At 46.4% G+C, this 18,823-nt stretch overlaps 1 protein-coding gene across 8 annotated transcripts in view; it reads right to left on the reverse strand.

Moving 5' to 3' along the window:
* Nucleotides 1–203: 203 nt before the first annotated feature.
* Nucleotides 204–18,823, reverse strand: part of inavaa (innate immunity activator a) — a 47,757-nt gene continuing 29,137 nt past the window's right edge. For 5 of the 8 annotated variants that reach the window (XM_088639945.1, XM_088639944.1, XM_088639943.1 and 2 more), the window contains 6 exons: nt 18,101–18,223; nt 16,951–17,182; nt 16,345–16,398; nt 15,522–15,789; nt 12,410–12,580; nt 10,032–11,264 (listed from right to left, as the gene is read on the reverse strand). In XM_088639945.1, the coding sequence (XP_088496071.1) occupies nt 10,373–11,264; nt 12,410–12,580; nt 15,522–15,789; nt 16,345–16,398; nt 16,951–17,182; nt 18,101–18,223 (1,740 nt within the window). In that variant the 3' untranslated portion in view covers nt 10,032–10,372. Of the gene's footprint in view, nt 3,360–8,877; nt 9,456–10,031; nt 11,265–12,409; nt 12,581–15,521; nt 15,790–16,344; nt 16,399–16,950; nt 17,183–18,100; nt 18,224–18,823 lie in introns of those variants that run through there. The other 3 variants (XM_088639949.1, XM_088639950.1, XM_088639948.1) reach the window with 3 other exon arrangements.

The raw sequence follows: 18,823 nt of genomic DNA on the forward strand, positions 1-18,823 counted from the left end.
ATTTCTTAAATGTATGCAAAGGACAGAATGGCTTTGGTGTCCACTAATCACTGTGCAGACACATCTCACATTTCCCAGGAAACAGAACCACATCTTCACTTGAGACATTCTCTCAAGTCTCCATTTCCAGCTCTGTCATGCCCAGAACTTAAACACCCAGGCTGCCACAAAAACCAAGAGTCAAAAAACACATGACAACTGGATTATAAAATATGAAAAATATTTTATTACAAAAGTCACAAGGAATTACAGAAGAAATGCCATGTAATGCTGTTCAGTACAAAAATGCTTGTCTGTTACAATTACTGCAATACCGTGGAGAATTAATCTCAGAAGCACACTAATACTTTCGGAAGTCTCAAAATCATTCTCTCAAATTCAACAAACCCTTGGTTTCTAAAGCAGACCGAGAGAACATAAATAGTATAGCTTGTCAATGTTCCCCTGTAACAGTCAATGTGTGTCGAGTGAGGTCTCCAGAACAATTTACTATTGAAAAGTAACAAGATTTCATGTCACGGTTGATGAGACAATGTGTCTCACTGTAAAATTTAAATAATAGTCCCCTTTCAGAATTCACTAAAATGTCCAACAGCCATTGTTTCCAGAGTCAACTGTTCCAGTACAGCTTAAAAAAACCTTTTCAGAAACAATGAAGCGCAGATTGAAACATATCAAAGCATTTGTGCCTGTTTCTAACACTTTTCACCTTTGGATCAGCCTGCATTTATAAAGACGTTTTGCCAATTACCCATATTTTTACTTGACAAACTGCATCATTTTCTAGCCACCAGGCCTTGGGCACATAATAGTACCCTTTTGGTATGAAATACTTCAATACTATTTCACATCCCAACCTAATTCATTAGGACTGTGTCTAACTACAAGGCCAATCCTACAATCTGCAGGATTATAATGGTGCTTGATAATAAAATGGAAGGCAGGCTTCTAGGATGAAGAAAAAGTCTCCAGCAGTCTGAAAAGGCAGTGGGCTCACATCAAAAACATGTGTGTGCTGGACAGTGTTTGTATTTTGACAAACCAAGGCAGTGCAGCTGCCCATGCTATTGATTACCAGCAGTACCTCCAGCAGAAGCACACTGTTTCTGCTATTTAATTAGGTTACAGAACCATTTTATTCATTTTAAACAATTGAACTAAACCTTTTTTGCTGATCTAAGGCAGTTTACAAAAGACAGAAACCTAGAAAACATGATAGGCACCGAGCTCTTGAGATAACGATCACTGATCTACAGTATATTGTTTCCAATTACATCAACATTACAACTGAGTACTTCTGTTTGTCTTGGGCAATAAAATAATCCTTAGAAAGGAATAGAAAAAGAACCTTTTCTCATTACAGAAGGATGATCAAACAGACAGCATGAGTTAGGGTTTTGAATAAAGAGTTGGATTAGCCCCTCAGCCAGTCAGTGGCAATCTCTCCACCTGGGCTGCAGAAATGAATCTATAGCCTGGGACTGCATGTTCAAATCCAGACAGATGTAATAGACATACAGCTGTTTGACTGTTTTCTTTGAGTAATGTATTAGCGTACAAAGGAAGTTTACAAAGACGTTGCCTGAGGTGCAGTAAGACCCATATGAAGCCTGGATTGACTCACCTCCTGGGAATCCTTCAACTTCAAATCATTTCAATGGTGCACATGCATCCAAATACAAACACAATTATTTGAGAAAGGTTACCTGCCAAACTCATTCCATGGATTGTAGCCTTCTGATCCAGGAATCTTATCCATCTATTTTTTAATTATTCTTTGAATCTGGGTTCCCCCTGGTTTGCCAGGACCTGTATTTCACTTTTACATGTATCCTAGGAGACCCCTAATTTGGTTGAAGTTTGAAGCTGTGCGTAGTGTTGACTTTGTCAATACTTTTCAGGGTAATGGAATCAAGACCTCCCCAAATCCTCCATTTCCTGTCATCAGCAAATGCTTCACCCCAACTCCTTAGATTAGGGACCCATTGGGGATAGATTCCCTAGATCTGGTGAAATCAATGCCCAGATCATACCCAAGAAGCCACCGAGGTCATCTAAAATCCATACAGAGATCCACCAGGCTGTCTCCTACTGGAGACTGAGCATGAAGCTGTGCCCCTTTATTTTACCACAATATGGGTAGTACAAACTCTTCTAGTGTCCAGGGGGTCTGATACAAGTATTCTAAATCCTCAAAGGTGCTGCCAAAATCAACCCAGAGGACTTCTTCAGAATAAACAATGAAACAAGACCAGGAGCACAAAGATGTGGAAGTGCATTTAAAACTAAGAACAAGAGCCTTCTTTATACAAAGGGTGGTGGGACGATGCAACAAGCTACCCAGCCGCATTGAAGGTGATTCCCTGCCTTCTTTCAAGACACAGCTGAATGAAGTCTTTGGATCAAGTATCTAAGGACTACCAAGAAATGTAGTCGGGTACAATGGCCTCCTCTCCTTTGTAACCTTGCTCAAATTCTACCGTTCGTTGCATTAGAAACCCACAACTCAAGAACAGTGCGTGATGACAGGGATGGCAGACTCCCGATTTATGTCACTGACTGTTGGAGGTAAACCCATTCGACAGGCCAAGGAATGTCCTTGACAATAACAGCATGTACTTATCACACAACTACACTGGTCCTGCACTCGTTGTCAGTCAGGGTCAGTTAGTACTCCCCCTCCAGTGTACAGATGCCAGTGAGCTCAGAATCAGAATGGGGCAAAATTCATATACAATTTAAAATATTGCCTTTTAAAACCCACCTTTAAGCAAAGGAGAAGATTCACATAAACTAAACAACACTATCAAAAATCTTTAGGCGCTTGTTACAGTAAGTTCACAGCAGGTATTAATATATACTTATAAAGGAATAGCTATAAATAGATCTATTTTTTTGCCATATTTTTATAGAAAACTGTATTAAAAAACATCAAGGTGTTCCTATCCAGGACCTAGCCTTTTAGTACTTTTTTAAATCTGGTTTTACATTTTCAAAGTAAACAGACAGACAGGCTGCCTTACTTAGTGGTGTAGCTCGCTTTTCACTGAAAGCAAAGTTCCATCGAAGTTCCCTTGGGTTGGTAAAACTCAGGTTTGCCTGGCGCAGTGTAGCACCAAGCCAGGCTGTGTCCTGCGGGCTGGTTCTCCTCCAACTCTGAGTCCGGCTCCTAGAGGAATTGTCCAGCTCCATACATAAATAAGACAGGGATTCTCTGGTTTTTCCAGTGGACACTGAGACCATGCTGAGTGGGGTGGAGGCCTTAGCTACACCTGACTGACAATCTCCGAGTCCTCTTCCTCGAACCACTGCACTGGTGTCCCATCCGGAGCTCTCTGCAGGATGTGTCGCTGAGGATTCTGGGTGGAAAAAGAAAACAGGAAATAAGCACAGGGGCAGATGGACCACTACCCTGATGTGAAGAGAGAGAGGGAAAGTGGCAGTTTTTTGGGTATAGAGGCATCCAGCCTGCGTAAAAAAATACTGTACCGCTCAAAGGGCCTTTTTTAACCTAGCACCAGCTACAAATGGCCAACAAGGGCTTCTTCTCCAATATGGCCGTCGTGTGAGCAGTGAACACAGCTGTACTTGGAATCCGCTCAAAGAACAAACGGAGAACAGGGGAAAGAGGAAGACGATTTTGTAAGGCACGCAGAGACTCAAGACAATCTCGGGCAGAGGTAAAAGACGGAAAAATATCCCTCATTTGAGAAACAGTTGAGCTCCAGAGCTAGGGGTCATAGAGTTACACGGAAGGAAAAAAGGGAAATACATTTGTCTGTGTGGGCAGTAACTAAAAAAAGCAATATTTCAGCACCACCATCACAAAGAAAGGTACTCATCCTGTCATCCTATCAGAAAAAAAAGATAACATCTTTCCCACACAGACACAGACTGATGCACTCTGCTTGACTGAAGACACGTTATTTGAAAGACTCCTTTAAACCCAATCAGTACTTTTGCCCCATTCCCAATACAAAGTCACTGGGAAGCCAGAGCCTACGCCAGCAAGCAATGGTCCCAAGGACACACAGCGTGCCATACCAAAGGGCCAATTTTCCCAGAAGCCAATTGAACTACCAGTATGTCTTTCGACTGTGGGAGACAACCTACAAACTCCACAGAGATAGCACCCCAGGTCCAGAATTGATCCTTGGACCCTGGTGATGCGAGTCAGCAACACTGACCACTACACCAACATAGCATTCATCCATCCCTTCAAATCCTAATATTTCAATGCAAAGGCTTGTGTTCCAGTCTCTAATAACCAAGAAGAATCAACACTGGGTTTTATTTAACATACACATGAAAACTTCAAAACTCACTGGTTCTGAGGTTCAAAGGGCACAGATCGCAGAATGGGCCACCAGACAGATTAAATCCACAGGAAGTGATGACTGAGCGTTTGAAGCAACAGTATAATAGAATCATGGTTACAAAACAAGAGGCGAACGCAGTGATGAAACCGGCCTGCCCGAGACAGCAGCCTTTCAAAACAAACAAAAACTTTGCTTTCATGAGTTACTAAGCTCACCTCCCGTCAACCGTGTGAGTCAGACAGCTCATCAGACAGAGCTCACCCAACACTTCAGACTCTCAGCCGCACAGAAGAAAGCAAATCTGACAGGAAGTGAAGAATCCTGAGCAGGTCAGAAACACTTCATCTCTCACCTTCTTTAGCAGAAGCCGCCGAGAGTTCATTTTAAAACCAAAAGGCCAAATGGAGAGACCACTATCCTTATGGCCTCAGTTTATTGCTCTCCCCTACGTGTGCAGAAGAGCTCCTAACAGTCTAATCCGCCCAACTTTGACAGTGCTTGGGCAAATCATGGCTTTGCTCCCAGCTGCAGCTGGAGTCACAAGACTGGGAGATTCTCGACCTGGAACACAAGGAGCTGGGGGTGTGGGGGCATCGGAAGGGCACTTTCAGTGAGTGGTGGAAGAGTGGGCCACAGGGCATGGGGGCAGAGTGTGTGTCCAGAGACGGAACATGGAGAAGCACAGGTGGCACAAAACAAGGGCATTTTCAAACTTCAACTTTTGTCAACTGGAAGAAAAAAAAAACTTATTGTATCATCTAATTCTGATGGGACAGGGTGGTCAATGCTTTGCTGAAACTAGGTCAAGACCTTAAGAAAACCACAAGAAATGGTGAAAAACACCACCATGGTAAATTTACCATAAATATACTTGGAAATGGAGATCTAAAAATAAAGCTCCTTACATTTCGGTGAAGCTCTCCACTTCCAAAAGATTCCGAGATTCTTCACATACAGGAGAGGATAGTTGGCATCACAAAACAGCAGCACCCCTGTGGGTGAGGTGCCCATTTTGTGCCCGTAGCCCCACAGCAGATTAGGGGAGAGAGTGAGAAATTGCTTCACAGAGTGGACTTCAGTCACGAAACTGGGCTTAACAGCCCTAATCCGATGAACAGTGCCATTTACTTTATTAAACAAGCAGGCCCCAAAACGGATTAACTTCTCTTACAGTATCCCTGGTCTCCGTACTGGAGAAGTGGGCTGGAAAGCACCAGCTTCTGATCCACCAACACTGCTTACAGCTACAACATGCAAGATCTCACATCCCCATACTGACCAGGGCCAGCCATGCATAACTGGAGATCTGACAAGATCAGGCTACAAGGTGGTAAACACTGCTGTTGTGCCCCGTAGGACTAATCTTGCGCTTTGGGTAAAGGCTTTTCCTAGAACCGCCCATCACGAACACCCTAACATAACTGGTCTGGTGTATTATTGTAAATTCCAGTCTGTCTGCAGGAGCTGGCAAGGTGCCCTGACTGCTGATCTCAGGTGCCAGTCTATAATCATATCGTGTTTAACTTTCAGGATCGTGCTAGGAAGGCCACTGTGGAAGGGGGAGTTTTTCTGGGATGGGGAGATACATGCCATGCAAGTAACTGGGCAGCAGCTGAGGGCCCCGGGAGTTCGAACACAAGCCCCCCTGCCCACGCCTGCCCTGATTTTCATCCGCGACAGATCTGGCACAGCGTGCACTTCAGTCAGGAAAGGGAAGGGCGCCGCCGGGTCCCGAGCTTCACAGCTGCGGTGTGTACTCTCCCCGCTCGACAGGTGTGGTGAGGACGCAGCTATCAGTGCTCCGGGGATGAACTCTGCCTGCTGAGTCACTTCAGGCAGAGACAAGATGGCCCAGAGAGGGAGAAACAGAGGTGGAGTGAAAGAACCAGTCGCAAAGAACCCCTCAGACCGAGCACTCCCAAGACAGCAAAGGAGGAAGCACAAGAGCAGAGGACAAGGAAGGATTGTGTGTCTAATTAGAATAACGAAGTACCTGCACTCATAAAGCCCTTTACAACCCAATGTGTGTCACACATCACCTGTATTTCACCAGGAAGTCACCGTGTCCCTTCAGGAATGAGACCTGGTATTAAAGGTGAGAGGTCAAGCAGCACTTCAACCCAATTAATGCAGGGCGACTTCAGAAAGGTCAAAGTTTACAGCACGTAGCAAAGGGACCACGAAGCCAGACCCTCCGTTTAATGTTTCATGCAAAATTATACAGCACAAACTGTGTGATTTAAAAGCACCCCTTGACTTTGAACAGCTTTTTGAGGCCGTGCTGCTCTGGCACCTGGAGAGGACCAACTGCTGTGGGAGGCGAGGCGAGGCGGGAAAAGTGAGACAGAAAGATGGAGAGAGATGTTGACAGTCGTGCCGTGGCCCGCGGTGGTCGAGCGGAGGGCGGCACCTGTCCAAGCCCAGCTCCCCGTGCTTCCTCTGGCAGAAACTCCGCCGCTCTGCTTGGGCACGACTCAGCCCGGGCGAGTCGGCACAGCCTGTGGCTCCCCTCCTGGGTACCCGGCCAGCAGCAGCCAGTCTTCAGGCCAGAAAAACAGTTGATCTCGCCGTGATCAGCACCTTGACCAGTGCGCCCAAAACCTGGCTCTTTAATTCTGAATTGGGCTCTGCTTCCTCACAACTAGACTTTGAATAGCAAGTATATGCTGTTAATAATTCCGAACAATCAAGATGGGTTGAATGGCATCTTGTTTATCATCTTTATTTTAACCCCCACCCCTGAAAGAGCCCGGTTTTAAATACATCAATCGCTAATGAAAGAAACGGAAGGTTTTATATAGTAAATCACATTCTACATACACCACTTCAAGTGACTTGATGCCTTCCAGATGAGCTTTGTATAGGAGACATGCTGGATCCAGACATCCCCAGCACACTTGGTGACAGAGAACAAATGCTTATTACAGCCACTGTAGATACTGTGCGTCAGGAAAGAGTTCCAGTGTTTGCATCTCTGAAGCGTGGGTAAAATGCCTGCCAGATGCTCGGATTGCTTTTGTCAATTTATGTCTCCTGATAACCATCAGATGAACATCCTTTCCAAGCGCTGGAACTGTTCGCTTGCAGAGACAAACAGATAAGCCTCTTCTGCCAAAACACTGCCTCAGTTCTGTCTCTGCAATCAAAACTTCCATTGTTCCCAGAGGAGAGCTGTGGGGCCCCAGTGACAATACGACATAGTTCAGCAGCCCCTGACAAGACCAGAGATTAAGTATTCGGTACTGTGTATTCTTTACAGTGAAGCTATCACTTTCCGCAACGCTGTAGAATTCTAACCAACAGGAACTGGGTTTTTAACTGGAGAGCTCTTGTTGCTTTGTTCACAGCAGCTCAGGCACTCATTAATACACAATGAAGTGTCTTGGTACGGGATCCTTTTCCGCGGAAATGCAGTTAGAACTAGCACACCGAGCAGATCCCCCGTGTGAAGAATACAGGAATCAGATGGAATTTCCTCTACTTGGGAGGTTGAAATCTTTGCATTTTAAATTATGACCCTGCGTGCCTTCACTGTGCAAGTGCTGCAAGAACCATCTTTTATTTGTTTTATTAAATCAGATGGAGTCCACCCTCAGAATAATTAGACAAAGATAGCTGACACGCAAGTGCCAGAACAACATTAACAGCTGACAAAACGCACATCATACAAACACTGGAAACTTTCTACACAAAATCCTAGAGAGTACTTCTTCTCAAATTCCTCCCAGTATCCTTCATATGTTCTGAAAAATGGGGCTGGGGGGGCAGATTTCTAATACCATCCAGACATCCATTCATTTTCTAACCACTTCTTCCAATTCAGGGCTGTGGGGGAGGAAAAAGCCTGTCTCAGCAAGCAATTGTGTGCAGGCAGGACACAGACACAGACTCACACCAGGGCCAGTTTTCCAGAAGCCAATTAACCCAACAGTATGTCTTTGGATGGCAGCAGGAAACTGGAACACCCGAAGGAAAGACTTACAAAGACAGGGGGAACATACAAACTCAACACAGACAGCAGTGGAATTGATCCCAGGGTCCAAGCACTGCAAAGCTGCAATGATCAACACTGCACCACCATGCAGCCCAATTTCTAATTCTCTTCAGGACATCTGAAAGGGGTCCATATGCATCTGAGAAGTTCGTTGCTCTGCTCTTGGCCATCATGCAGTATATTCAGCTTTCAGTGGATGAACCGATGAGTTTAAAAGGTGTCACTGTGCCTGCCAGCACCCCTTACATAAGACTTGTTCACAGCATTGGCTTAATCTCCACCTGCAACAAACTACTTTGATCCCTGATCCTGTGTTGATTTCTGTCAGAGTGGAATAGCACATCTCTTCAGCTAGCAGGTCTAAACTGTGGCCACCCATAGCTGTCGCACCTGAGGAACACTGCTGGACAGCCTTCAAAGCTAGAGAGCTTAATTAAAAACAAATCCCTTTTGCTTTCTCGGTAACAAAAGCTACATACCACACAGGCCATAACTGACAGCGTCAATACTTTGTCAGGTGAGAAATGTGTTAGGACTGACAATGAACAGCTCACAAAGCGCTAGTCTCTTATTCACCTTCAATGTACACCACTGTACCACTGAATAACCTGTGCATTGTACAGCAAACATTTGTTTAGCTATTGGTAATAGCAAGGGTTTCCAAAAATAGATTTCTTGGAATATTCAATTTTCTTTTAAATCCGCTTTTATTTCTATATACCTTTTTTATTCTTGTGCTAGAAACAAATTGGAAAGCACTGTTTTCTTTAAAATCTGCTTTGTGTATAGGGCGATGATACTGTTAAATCAACAGGCAGTCATATAGAACAGAAAACAGGCAAGTTAACCTGATCCACCTACATAGGCAGCATTGCTAAAAGGCATCCAGCCTGCACAGGAGATGGGGTTTTCATTCTAGTTAGGCAATCTGGTCTTTGTCACAAATAAGCTTTCTTAGCTAATTTCACTTGTTGGAAATAAATGGGGAAAACCAAACTGAAACTGAACAAAACAGCAGAAAATTGTTCTTTTCTTGTCCACCCACAAGTCAGAGAAAGGGTTCAGCCCAGCCCTGCAGGATCTGAAGCGCCTTCGTGATGTGACAGGCCCGGTACGAAATCCCTGCCAAAAATGGGCCGGTTCTGCAAGTAGAAATTCCTTTCACCTGACAAGCTCACCAAAGGAAGCAGAGCAAATGTGAAGTGAAGAAAAATGTTTCGCAAAAGATTCCACAAAAAAAAATCTCTGCTTCTGTGGCGTTTCCATGCACTCAAGTTGACAAAATGCCAGTTTATTAATTTTCAAATACACCAAGAGGCATCGAAAGTGCAACACATGCTATATGTTCCAGATCTCTTATCTCCTGCATTTTTAATGCCTCTCTGTTCTATTAGTTCTCTTCTTCCTGCTTTTTAAAAAAAAACACACTGCTCTCTCTCTCCTTCGCTAGAGGAAGTACCCTGGATACCGCTGTGCCCCTATCTGGGAAAAAACCTGAAGGAATACTGGGTGACAAATCCCAGTCAACCCACCACATTCCTGAACAGCCTCATCCTTCCGTGGGGATTTGTTCAGCAAAGACATTCTTATACACCACTGGGTGAGAGGACTAAGAACTAACAGAGTTCTCATCATGCACCTGTCAGTTACCTCAACTTCTTTTAGGACATTTTTTTTACTGGAGGTTGGAAGAGAGATAGACAACAGGTTTGCTCGTCTTTTGCAACAAATGAGAACATTTAATATTCCACACGCACACAAAATATTTATTCACATGACATACTGATATTGGGGGCTTGATTATGAATAAAAGGAGAATCGCTGAAAAATGTATTGCAGAGTGTGGAAACAGTAGCCTGGGTTAAATCAAAACTTCAAAGCTCATCTAAAGAGCCTGTCAGGAGTGGACATTTGTCCAGGGCCTGTAGGGGTCAATCCAGTGTCAAGAACTAGCTAAGGGATTGTGGGATTGGTGTGTAGGGGGAAGATTAGCTTTTGATCCAGGCCAACGTGACACTAAACAAATTCTTTAGTCAAAAGTCAGGGCGCCCCCTTATTTTCACATCCGCGGGCCCCATCTGTTTGAGTAAGTGGACGTCCACGCGAGATCAGACCCCCAAACCGGGCCGTTCCCTCCCCACAGAAGAACCCCAGGTGGGTGCCGTACCTGCTGGCAGAAGGTGTTTTGCCGGGACAGCGGGGACTCCCTCCCCGGTACGCTCCTCATGCGGACCGCCCCCTGCCGGTCCAGGGAGCGGGGCCGCGCGCCCCTGAACTGGCTGCGCTCGTGCCAGGACTTGAGTTCCTCGGACACCACCTCGCGGGGCAGCGCGCAGCCAGGGCTGGCGCAGCGCGGGTGCTCCTTAAGAGAAGGGGCGCGGCTCAGCCGGACGTGGGCAGGCAGGGGCCTGAGCACCCGCTGGGCCTGGGGCATGACCTCCTCGTACCAGAACTCTCGGGGGTCCCAGTGGTGGGGCACTGGAGGACCCAGATAAAGTCTGCCCATGTCTATCTCGGCAGGTAAGTACGGCCCATCCTCAACATACCCCCGGTAGAAATTGGGCGAGGACACATGCTGTGGGTTCCTGTAAAAGGTTTGGCCATTAAAAGCAGGGTGTATGCCATAGTTCCCGTTGGGCTGCCCACTGTAATGCCCACTGGGATGCCCATTGTGTTGGCTGACATAGTAGTTGCTGGTTCCAGGATAAGGAGGGGGGCAGGGCCTGGCCTGCTCAGAAACAACCTCGCGGTGAGGAGAACTGGCATAAGAGGGCACGGACTGCTCCGAACTGCTGTCCTCGGAGCTGGACTGGTACAGTGGCTTGCCCACAGTCATCGGCAGAGGCGAACACTCTGGTGAGGGCACAGTGAAACTGGTAAGCCTCCTGGCAGGTAACCTGGCACGTCCTCTCATTTGGTTGGGATCTTGGGGCACATCATTGGTAGGAACCCTGTAAAACCCAAAACATTGGCATCAACTTCTCCTTGAGACATGTGGATACTGGAACAATACGTCATCTACAGGATGGACAATTCTGATGGCCAGGCTCCAAATATTCCCACCGATAATCATACTTTTACACTCTCCCTCATCAGTACTGACAGCAGTTGAAGCACATGGTTCCCACCATAACATCACCAAGCATGGAGGGGTTTTGCATACAAGATGCTCCAACATCCCACGTGTCAGAGACTCTTGCTATTTGACACGCTGCTGACTCCTCAGTATAAATAAGGAGAGCTAGCCTGCATTAGGACTGCTCAACAAGTCCCAGGAGGCACTAAGAGATAACCCAGGGTGACGTAAGGCCACTGGAACCTTGTAGCTGCTCATCTAACTGTTGTCACCTTCTTGGTGAACCCAGAAACAGCTGGCTAATGACACAGGTTGTACGGAATTCAGAACTGGTGTACTATGTACGTTACTGCTGTAACGGTCTACTCACTGGGGTTATTAAATCCACATTGAACAAACTCCAGTATGTCCAGGTCTAGTGCAAGTGATCACATTACTCCTATCCTGGAGTCCTTGTACTGGCTTCCTGTCATATTCCATGTGGACTTTAAAATCCTCATGCTCACCTATAAGGCTCTGCATGGCTTGGCACCTCAGTACCTGTCTGAACTATTATCACCCTACTCCCCACCTTGCAACCTTCGCTCTTCTAATTCTGGTCGTCTAACTGTTCCCCAAGCCTGTCTACATTCTATGGGTGACAGGGCCTTCTCCTGTTATGCCCCCAAGCTCTGGAACTCTCTCCCAAAAGATATCAGAGAGACAGCTTCTCTAACCTCCTTCAAATCCAGACTCAAAACCCTCTTCTTCAGAAGAGCCTTTACTTAACTGGTTCCATTCTTTACCTCTCTGTTCCTACTGTATTTAGTACCACCATCTACTGTCTCCTCTGTGTAACCTCATCGTGTTTATCTTGTGTGTTTATTTTATTTTTATTGTTGTTGCTGTCATTCTGTAAAGGGCTTTGAGAGGCCACCTTTAGAGGTGCTATATGATCTGCTGACTTGGAAAATGCCAGCTTGGGGCCTCATCACCAACCATACAGCACGTGTCCAGGCACGGCCTCTCGAGAGCTCTGACCTGAAGGACTGGGAGTGCTGGCGCCGCCCCGGCAGCTCAGGAGTGGAGGGGGCGCTGTTGGAGTGGACGTGGCGCAGTGCCAGGGTCTTGACGGGCACGAAGTGGAAGGGAAGAGCCGCTTCGCCCAGCCGGGGGTCCACTGGTGTCGATACTGGGGTGACAGCGGGGCTACTGCACGAAGAGGGAGAGCGAGGGGAAAGAAGTGAAACAGTCAAGCAATTGTTCTTCACAATTTTGGACATCAAAAATTTCATTTTTACTGCAGGAAGAATGCTCTGAGTCATAAAAAGGAGTGCGGTACAGAATTCTTAGTATTAAACTTCTATAAACAATGGAGGATAAATATTTGTGCATGTTAACAGTCTAATTTTCAATTTGGTTGTTATTACATCCTTCTACCACTAATGCAAGTCGGAGCAAAACCCCTGCTCCCTCAGTCTTAAAATATCTTTCAAAGCGCACGGCACGGCTCGGGTTTCCTTGAACTGAACCACTTCAAAAAACATCCTGCACCTTAACCTTCTAAAGTGGTTTGAAAGCACTCACGCACGGACAGAACGACACGCGTCCGGACCGTCTTTACTGCAAACCACAAGCCGCTAGCCCAGAACAGCACGGCGGGGAACCAACAGATATTCTCACACCTGGTGAACTTGTGGTAAACTTCTCGGGCTGACAGGCTAGCACTTGCTGGAGGTTCCCCAGTGAAAAATGAGGTGTGTCATCGAAGCATGAAACAGGCAGATGCAACTCTAAGAGTTCTACTGGTAAAGCTTAGCAGCAACATTCAAAAGATCAAGCAGAAGTTCCCAGATCAAAAGTAAAAAGAGTATGAGTGATTTTACATACTTTTAACTTCAACGTTGTTTTGTGCAGTTCCCTACTTTAACCTTGTAACACTATGCTCTAATTCTACAGACAGGTGCATTTGTGTTCTTCTAAATCTCTGAAGAATGCAGTATTTACCACAAAATAACACCATAAAAAATAAAAAAACAGGAGCTGAACTGAAAAACGTTGTCACATTTGGAGAAAGAAAGAAAAGTGTATTGCGGACAGATTTTCTCCATACTGTAAAGGAGCTACTCATTTTAAAAAGGGTTGCTCGGGACACATACTGGCTCAATTAAAGTTTGCACATACACAAGGATGGAAATTCCCGACTTGGTCTCTTTGCGGTCCAAATGCTCCTGCTTCACACTGAGCTGGCAACAGGGCAGGGCTACCAATTCCGGTGTCTCCCCAGGCCACACACAGCCACAGCCACCCGAGGAATCAATCCCAATGAGCCAGATACAGACGGGATGAGCCGGGTGGTTTCTGGTTACTCTCCCACTGCCGGTAACCTAGCTCTAGTGTCAGGAAAAAGAAACCCAACTCGACGCAAACTCCCACGGTATCGCTGCAGAAAAGCAGCGCAGTTTCTTTACAGTTCGAACAAAGCCAGCTTTCGCTGACAGGACGCTGTTTTTTAAGAAACATCCCTTTCACACATTCAGCTTTTCCTTTGGTCGCGCTTTGAGCTTCAACTTTATGGATGACAATGCATAGAAAACCATCCCAACCTTGATCCAAAACACGCCTATCTTCTCTCCAGCTCCAGCTCCACCACAAGGCAACATTAACCAAATACTTTACTAATAAAAGTTCTTTCAGCTTGAAAATGGTTGGATATTTGAAATTACGTCTAACTCTTCAAAAATCTTATTGAAAAATTTATTTTTTATTATAGTCAGCAGTTGTGCTAGTGCCGAAAGCACTTGAACATCCTTATTTGCAGATGGAAAAATGAAGCCCGCGGTGCAAATCTGATCCTGTGGTTGCCCTAGACGTCTTGACTGTTATCCTTGGAAAACTGCTACCAAGCCTCTGATGTCACACAAACCGGGTTCAGATCTTCGGGATCTGATACTCATTTAGAGGTAATCAAATCCTAAAAGAGTAGTTTGGCTTTTGAACCACCAAGAAATTCCAAACGCGATATGGTTTGGGGGAAAAGTTGAGCACACCCTTTTAGAATCCAAAGTCTGAATTCAGAAATTGAAACTTGAAAGTAACTGAAGATGTCAAATGTGCACGAATACGGGATTTCTTGCATGTTTTCTGGAAAAAAAAGTGGTGTAGTTTACTCCTACAAAAAAAAGTGAGTCTATCATAAAGCACAGACGCACTTAAAGCTAACAGCTTTCATACAGCCTGGTACCAACACGGTGTGGTTTAGATAGTTAGATCTCATTGATGAAATCGGTCATGCCCTTTCCAAATCTCCTGGTTCACTTCAGACAGGAGAAATCACCTGAAGTCATTCTGAAAGGCATTTACAGAGACATGAGCAGGTGATGCGTCTTTGTTGTTTGGATTGTTTTGTGACACACCTAGAACAGTAAGAACTGGAACAGATCTCGCAGAGGCAGGTGAAAGTGAACAAAGGACAATAAATCCCTGCAGTTTTTATTTAAAATGATGTCACGCCTGTCTGTGTGCTGTACAGGGTGGTGCTGATGAAAAGCTGTCTCATACTTTGGTTTCTGTTTTTCTCTTTACATTTCCTTGTAATGAATAGATGTCCTAAATATATTGGCCTACATCTTAAGGTGTGTAAGCGACTGTATGTAAAGAAGCTTATTTTTTCCCCACACACTGGATGGAAGGGTGAGGGCCTTGCAGTGCCAATTAGAAATCATCACAAACGCTTTAATTTGAAGTACAAAAAAAAGCCGCTGGCAGCACTGTGGTGCAGTGGTTAGCTTTGCTGCACCACGGTGCCAGGGCGCTGGGTTCAATTCCAGACCTGGAGCGCTATGTGTGTGTGTTCGTGGGAGTTTCCACCAGGTGTTTCAGTTTCTTTCCACAGTCCAGAGACACGCTGGTAGGTTAATTTGCTTCTGGAAAAATTGGCCCTGGTTGTGAGTGTGTGTGTTTGTCTGTGGGGGCCCTGCAAGGGACTGGTGTCCTGCCCAGAGTGTACCTGGTCATCTGCCTAAGTGATTAGAAAATGGATGGATGGAAGGAAAGGCAGCACACGGCACATCCTGAATTCAAAATTCAGAAGGCCTGCCTCTTGCAGTTTTTCCACTGAGCCAATGCCAGCATCTCTGCATAACTGCCTTACCTGGACTGGCTGCTGCAGGCGGAGAGCGTCTTCCTGGGCTTCTCGTAGGGCTGGTCCAGGCTGGACTCCTTCCAGGGCGTGTTCTGGATGGGGGAGCGTTCGTACTCTAGGCTGGGGCTGTAGCCCGGCCGCAGGCCGTCCAGGGTCTGTGGGGGGGTCCTCCGGGGGCTTCGGTGAGACGGTAACGGGGAGGCCTGAGGTGGGGGGAGGGAAGCCGGCGTGTGGACAGGGTCTGAGGTCGGCGGTGCGGACTGGCTGGGTGCCTCTTCTGGTAGAGAAGAGAAACAGCAATTAAGCGGAGTGACCAGAGACTGTGCATCATCAGCAAACACAGGCCAGTATAACATCCCACCAGCCAATGAATACAGACTAGTACCTATACAGAGAAAGACATCTTCTTAAAGACTGAAGGCCGGTCCTGACTTGCTCTGCTATGTTTTGAAGCTATGTTTTTAGGCCAAGACGAACCAGATATCATATTTCTTCTAATCAAATTCTTTATTTCTTGTTGGCTTCTTTGAATTAAAAGTAAAATTGTATTCCTATGCCATGTATGAACTAGGAACAAGAATATTTCCACTGTTTGCAATAACAGCTGGCCTTGATTCATCATAGTTTAATTTTTAAAGTCTTTCTACAAAAAAAATTAAGATTGCTTGTACTTTCTCCTCTTTGCTCTTGTTGGGCCAGGAATTCTTTTGCAAAGCCTGTCGCTCGGTTGCTGCTGTTCAAGCTCCTCAACCTCCACAAGACAGATTCCTACAGAAACTGCACCTCTACCAAAACATCAGTCCCTTTTCTGCAGGGGTATCTGAACTCCTACCATCCTCCAGGACTGCGGAGTCTGACAGGGAGCTGTCGTCAGAGGCAGCAACGTCTGGAGACACAAACAAGCGGGGAGTCAGCGATTCCTGACGGGGGAGCCCAGTCTCGTCATTTGTGCCAACAATCACACCAACCCTCATAGCACAGCAACCCATAGCACAGTAGCTGGATGAATTTTTATTTGAATATATACCGCCCAAGTTGAAATCGCATGTTTTACGAATCGACTCTCAACTCGTCTTGGATAAAGGTGAGCGTGCACGCCATTTCCATTCTAATTTGCCGCTGGTCGGAAATCTGGTCCTATTGGAGAAAAGCCAGACTGGGAAGGATCTACAGTGCGAAGAATCTTTCAGCCCACAGGTGTGCTGATGAAACAGTCTTATAAGAAACGCACTTTAAATACCCCAAAAGAGGGTTTGAAGCACAGCTCCTTCATCTGAAGTGTAGTCTTCTATATCCAAAGGAGTGAAATGTTAAAATGTTTGGCTTATGGAGGGCGAGCAATACACCACTTCTGTTGCCCGTGGTCATGCTGCAATGCCTTCACCCTGAGTCTTGCCTCGTACCCTGACCAAGCCATGGCGTCTGCGGGGAAGCCTACCTTTGTGTGCGGCGGCGAGGCCCGGGCGTGGTGAGCCGTGGACCAGTCTCAGCCGGCGCTGGTACACAGCCTCCTGCAACTCCTTCACTTTCCTCTCCTCCCTCTTGTACTGCTGCTGCCGGCTCCTCTTCACCGGCTTGCTGTGGTGCTCCTCCAGGGACAGCCTCCTGGCCGCCTCGTAGATCTGGAGCTGCAGGGCCAGCTCAGCCTCCAAGGAGCTGAGCACCGGGTCCTGTTGGAGGAGGGCAGAGACACGGGCGGGTCAAGGCCTGATGCAAAAACGGAGACCAGATAACAGAGTTCTCCCTCTTCTCCTTGTGATCTGTGAGGTACTATGAAACAATATTCAGAGAACCGTGCTTTAGGCACGAAACGGAATGTGATCTCTGAATTTGTGCTGGCCAGCGAGTGCCTTTCAAGTTGAATACCATCAAAACAGTGAAGGCGAAGAACCTGGAACTTGTCCCTGAGTGAGGAATGTCAATTACATGCAAGGGTGAACTTAAACAATTGCTTAATTATCAAGCCAGCCCCTGACATCCAGCTGGCAAAATCATCAAAGCCACCATGAACAACGAAACCAGGACTCGGGGTCATGTGGACAAACTGTCCTTGGGTCCCCGTTACTGTAGTGTCTCAATGCCAGCCTGCCCAAGGGAGAGACATTGGTTCTTTCAAGGCAACCTTGTGCAGATGTCATGGGCAAGCCACATGGGACCAGCAGGCTACTTATAAGGTCAGGTCTTTTTTTAAAAAAAGCTGCATCCAAACCATCTTCCCACAACTATAGACTTTTGTACCAGAAGTATGCCAGGAATTCTGGGTATCCTGGATTCCTGGGAATGGGAGCTGCAGCTATTGGTCATTTGGGGTTTTGCTGGGTACAAGGCAATCTGGGCAGCTGGCTAGTTCATATGATGAAATCAGTCTTGCTTCCATCATGACATTAACTCTAAGTCAGTGCTCTGCTCTGGTCATGCCTAGATGGTGTCCGGGCCACAGACGGGATTGTGTGGAGATGTGGCCCACTGCAGGGGCTCCAGCAGACTCCCACGTTAACAGGGCTTTAACAGTTCTTGCTGCGAATACTAAACCAGCAGATTGGCCTTCTGCTGACAGACTCTCGGCGAGGCCCCTGAACTGGATGTACCTCTCCCCGCGGCAGGATGCTCTCCGCGTTCAGTCGGAAGGCCGCCCCGATGCGGCGGCGTATTTGCGGGGGCTTCTCTCCGGGCAGCAGGGGGTAGTCTTTGGACAGCTGGCCCGTCAGCTCCTGTGGAAACAGTAGTGGGAGTATGAGCTCAGCCGTGTCTCCCAACAGGTAGAGAGCAGACCTGCTGTAATGAGTTTGTTAGGCTCAAGAAACAATTGAAAAGCAAAAGGAACAGTGGGCACAGTCGGCAGGGATTTTGTAGACAGCAAAAAGTCTGAGTCTTGAATGATGTGCTAAAATGCTAAAATGAAGAGCTTTTCAGCACCACTCTAAAGAAATTCGGTTGCCAGAGAAACGACAAAATGTCATTCTCAGCGTAATCATACCACAACAAAAAGGAATGAACACAATAATTCCACAATCTTCGTAATCAGGAACAACAAGGACTCCACAGTATGAGGAAAACAAAACAGGTGCAGACATCATACTCATCTTGGTCTCAAGACACGGGACAAAAACGCTCATTAACACAAGTCGACAAGTTCACACAAGCAGCGCTCATGCACAAGAGCAGAGGGTGTGTGAATCTGCCGAGTTGTACCTTTCTGGGAAGAGCACTTCCTGCCCAACAGAGCTGCTTCCTCTGGCCTGGATCTACAGCTCCTGAGCAAAACCTGAGCTGTGCTGGCGCATACGTTACATGTTGGGACAGGATGAGAA

The sequence above is a fragment of the Lepisosteus platostomus genome, chromosome 7, assembly GCF_059453375.1.
Source record: "Lepisosteus platostomus isolate fLepPlt1 chromosome 7, fLepPlt1.hap1, whole genome shotgun sequence".
Taxonomy (NCBI): Eukaryota; Metazoa; Chordata; class Actinopteri; order Semionotiformes; family Lepisosteidae; genus Lepisosteus; species Lepisosteus platostomus.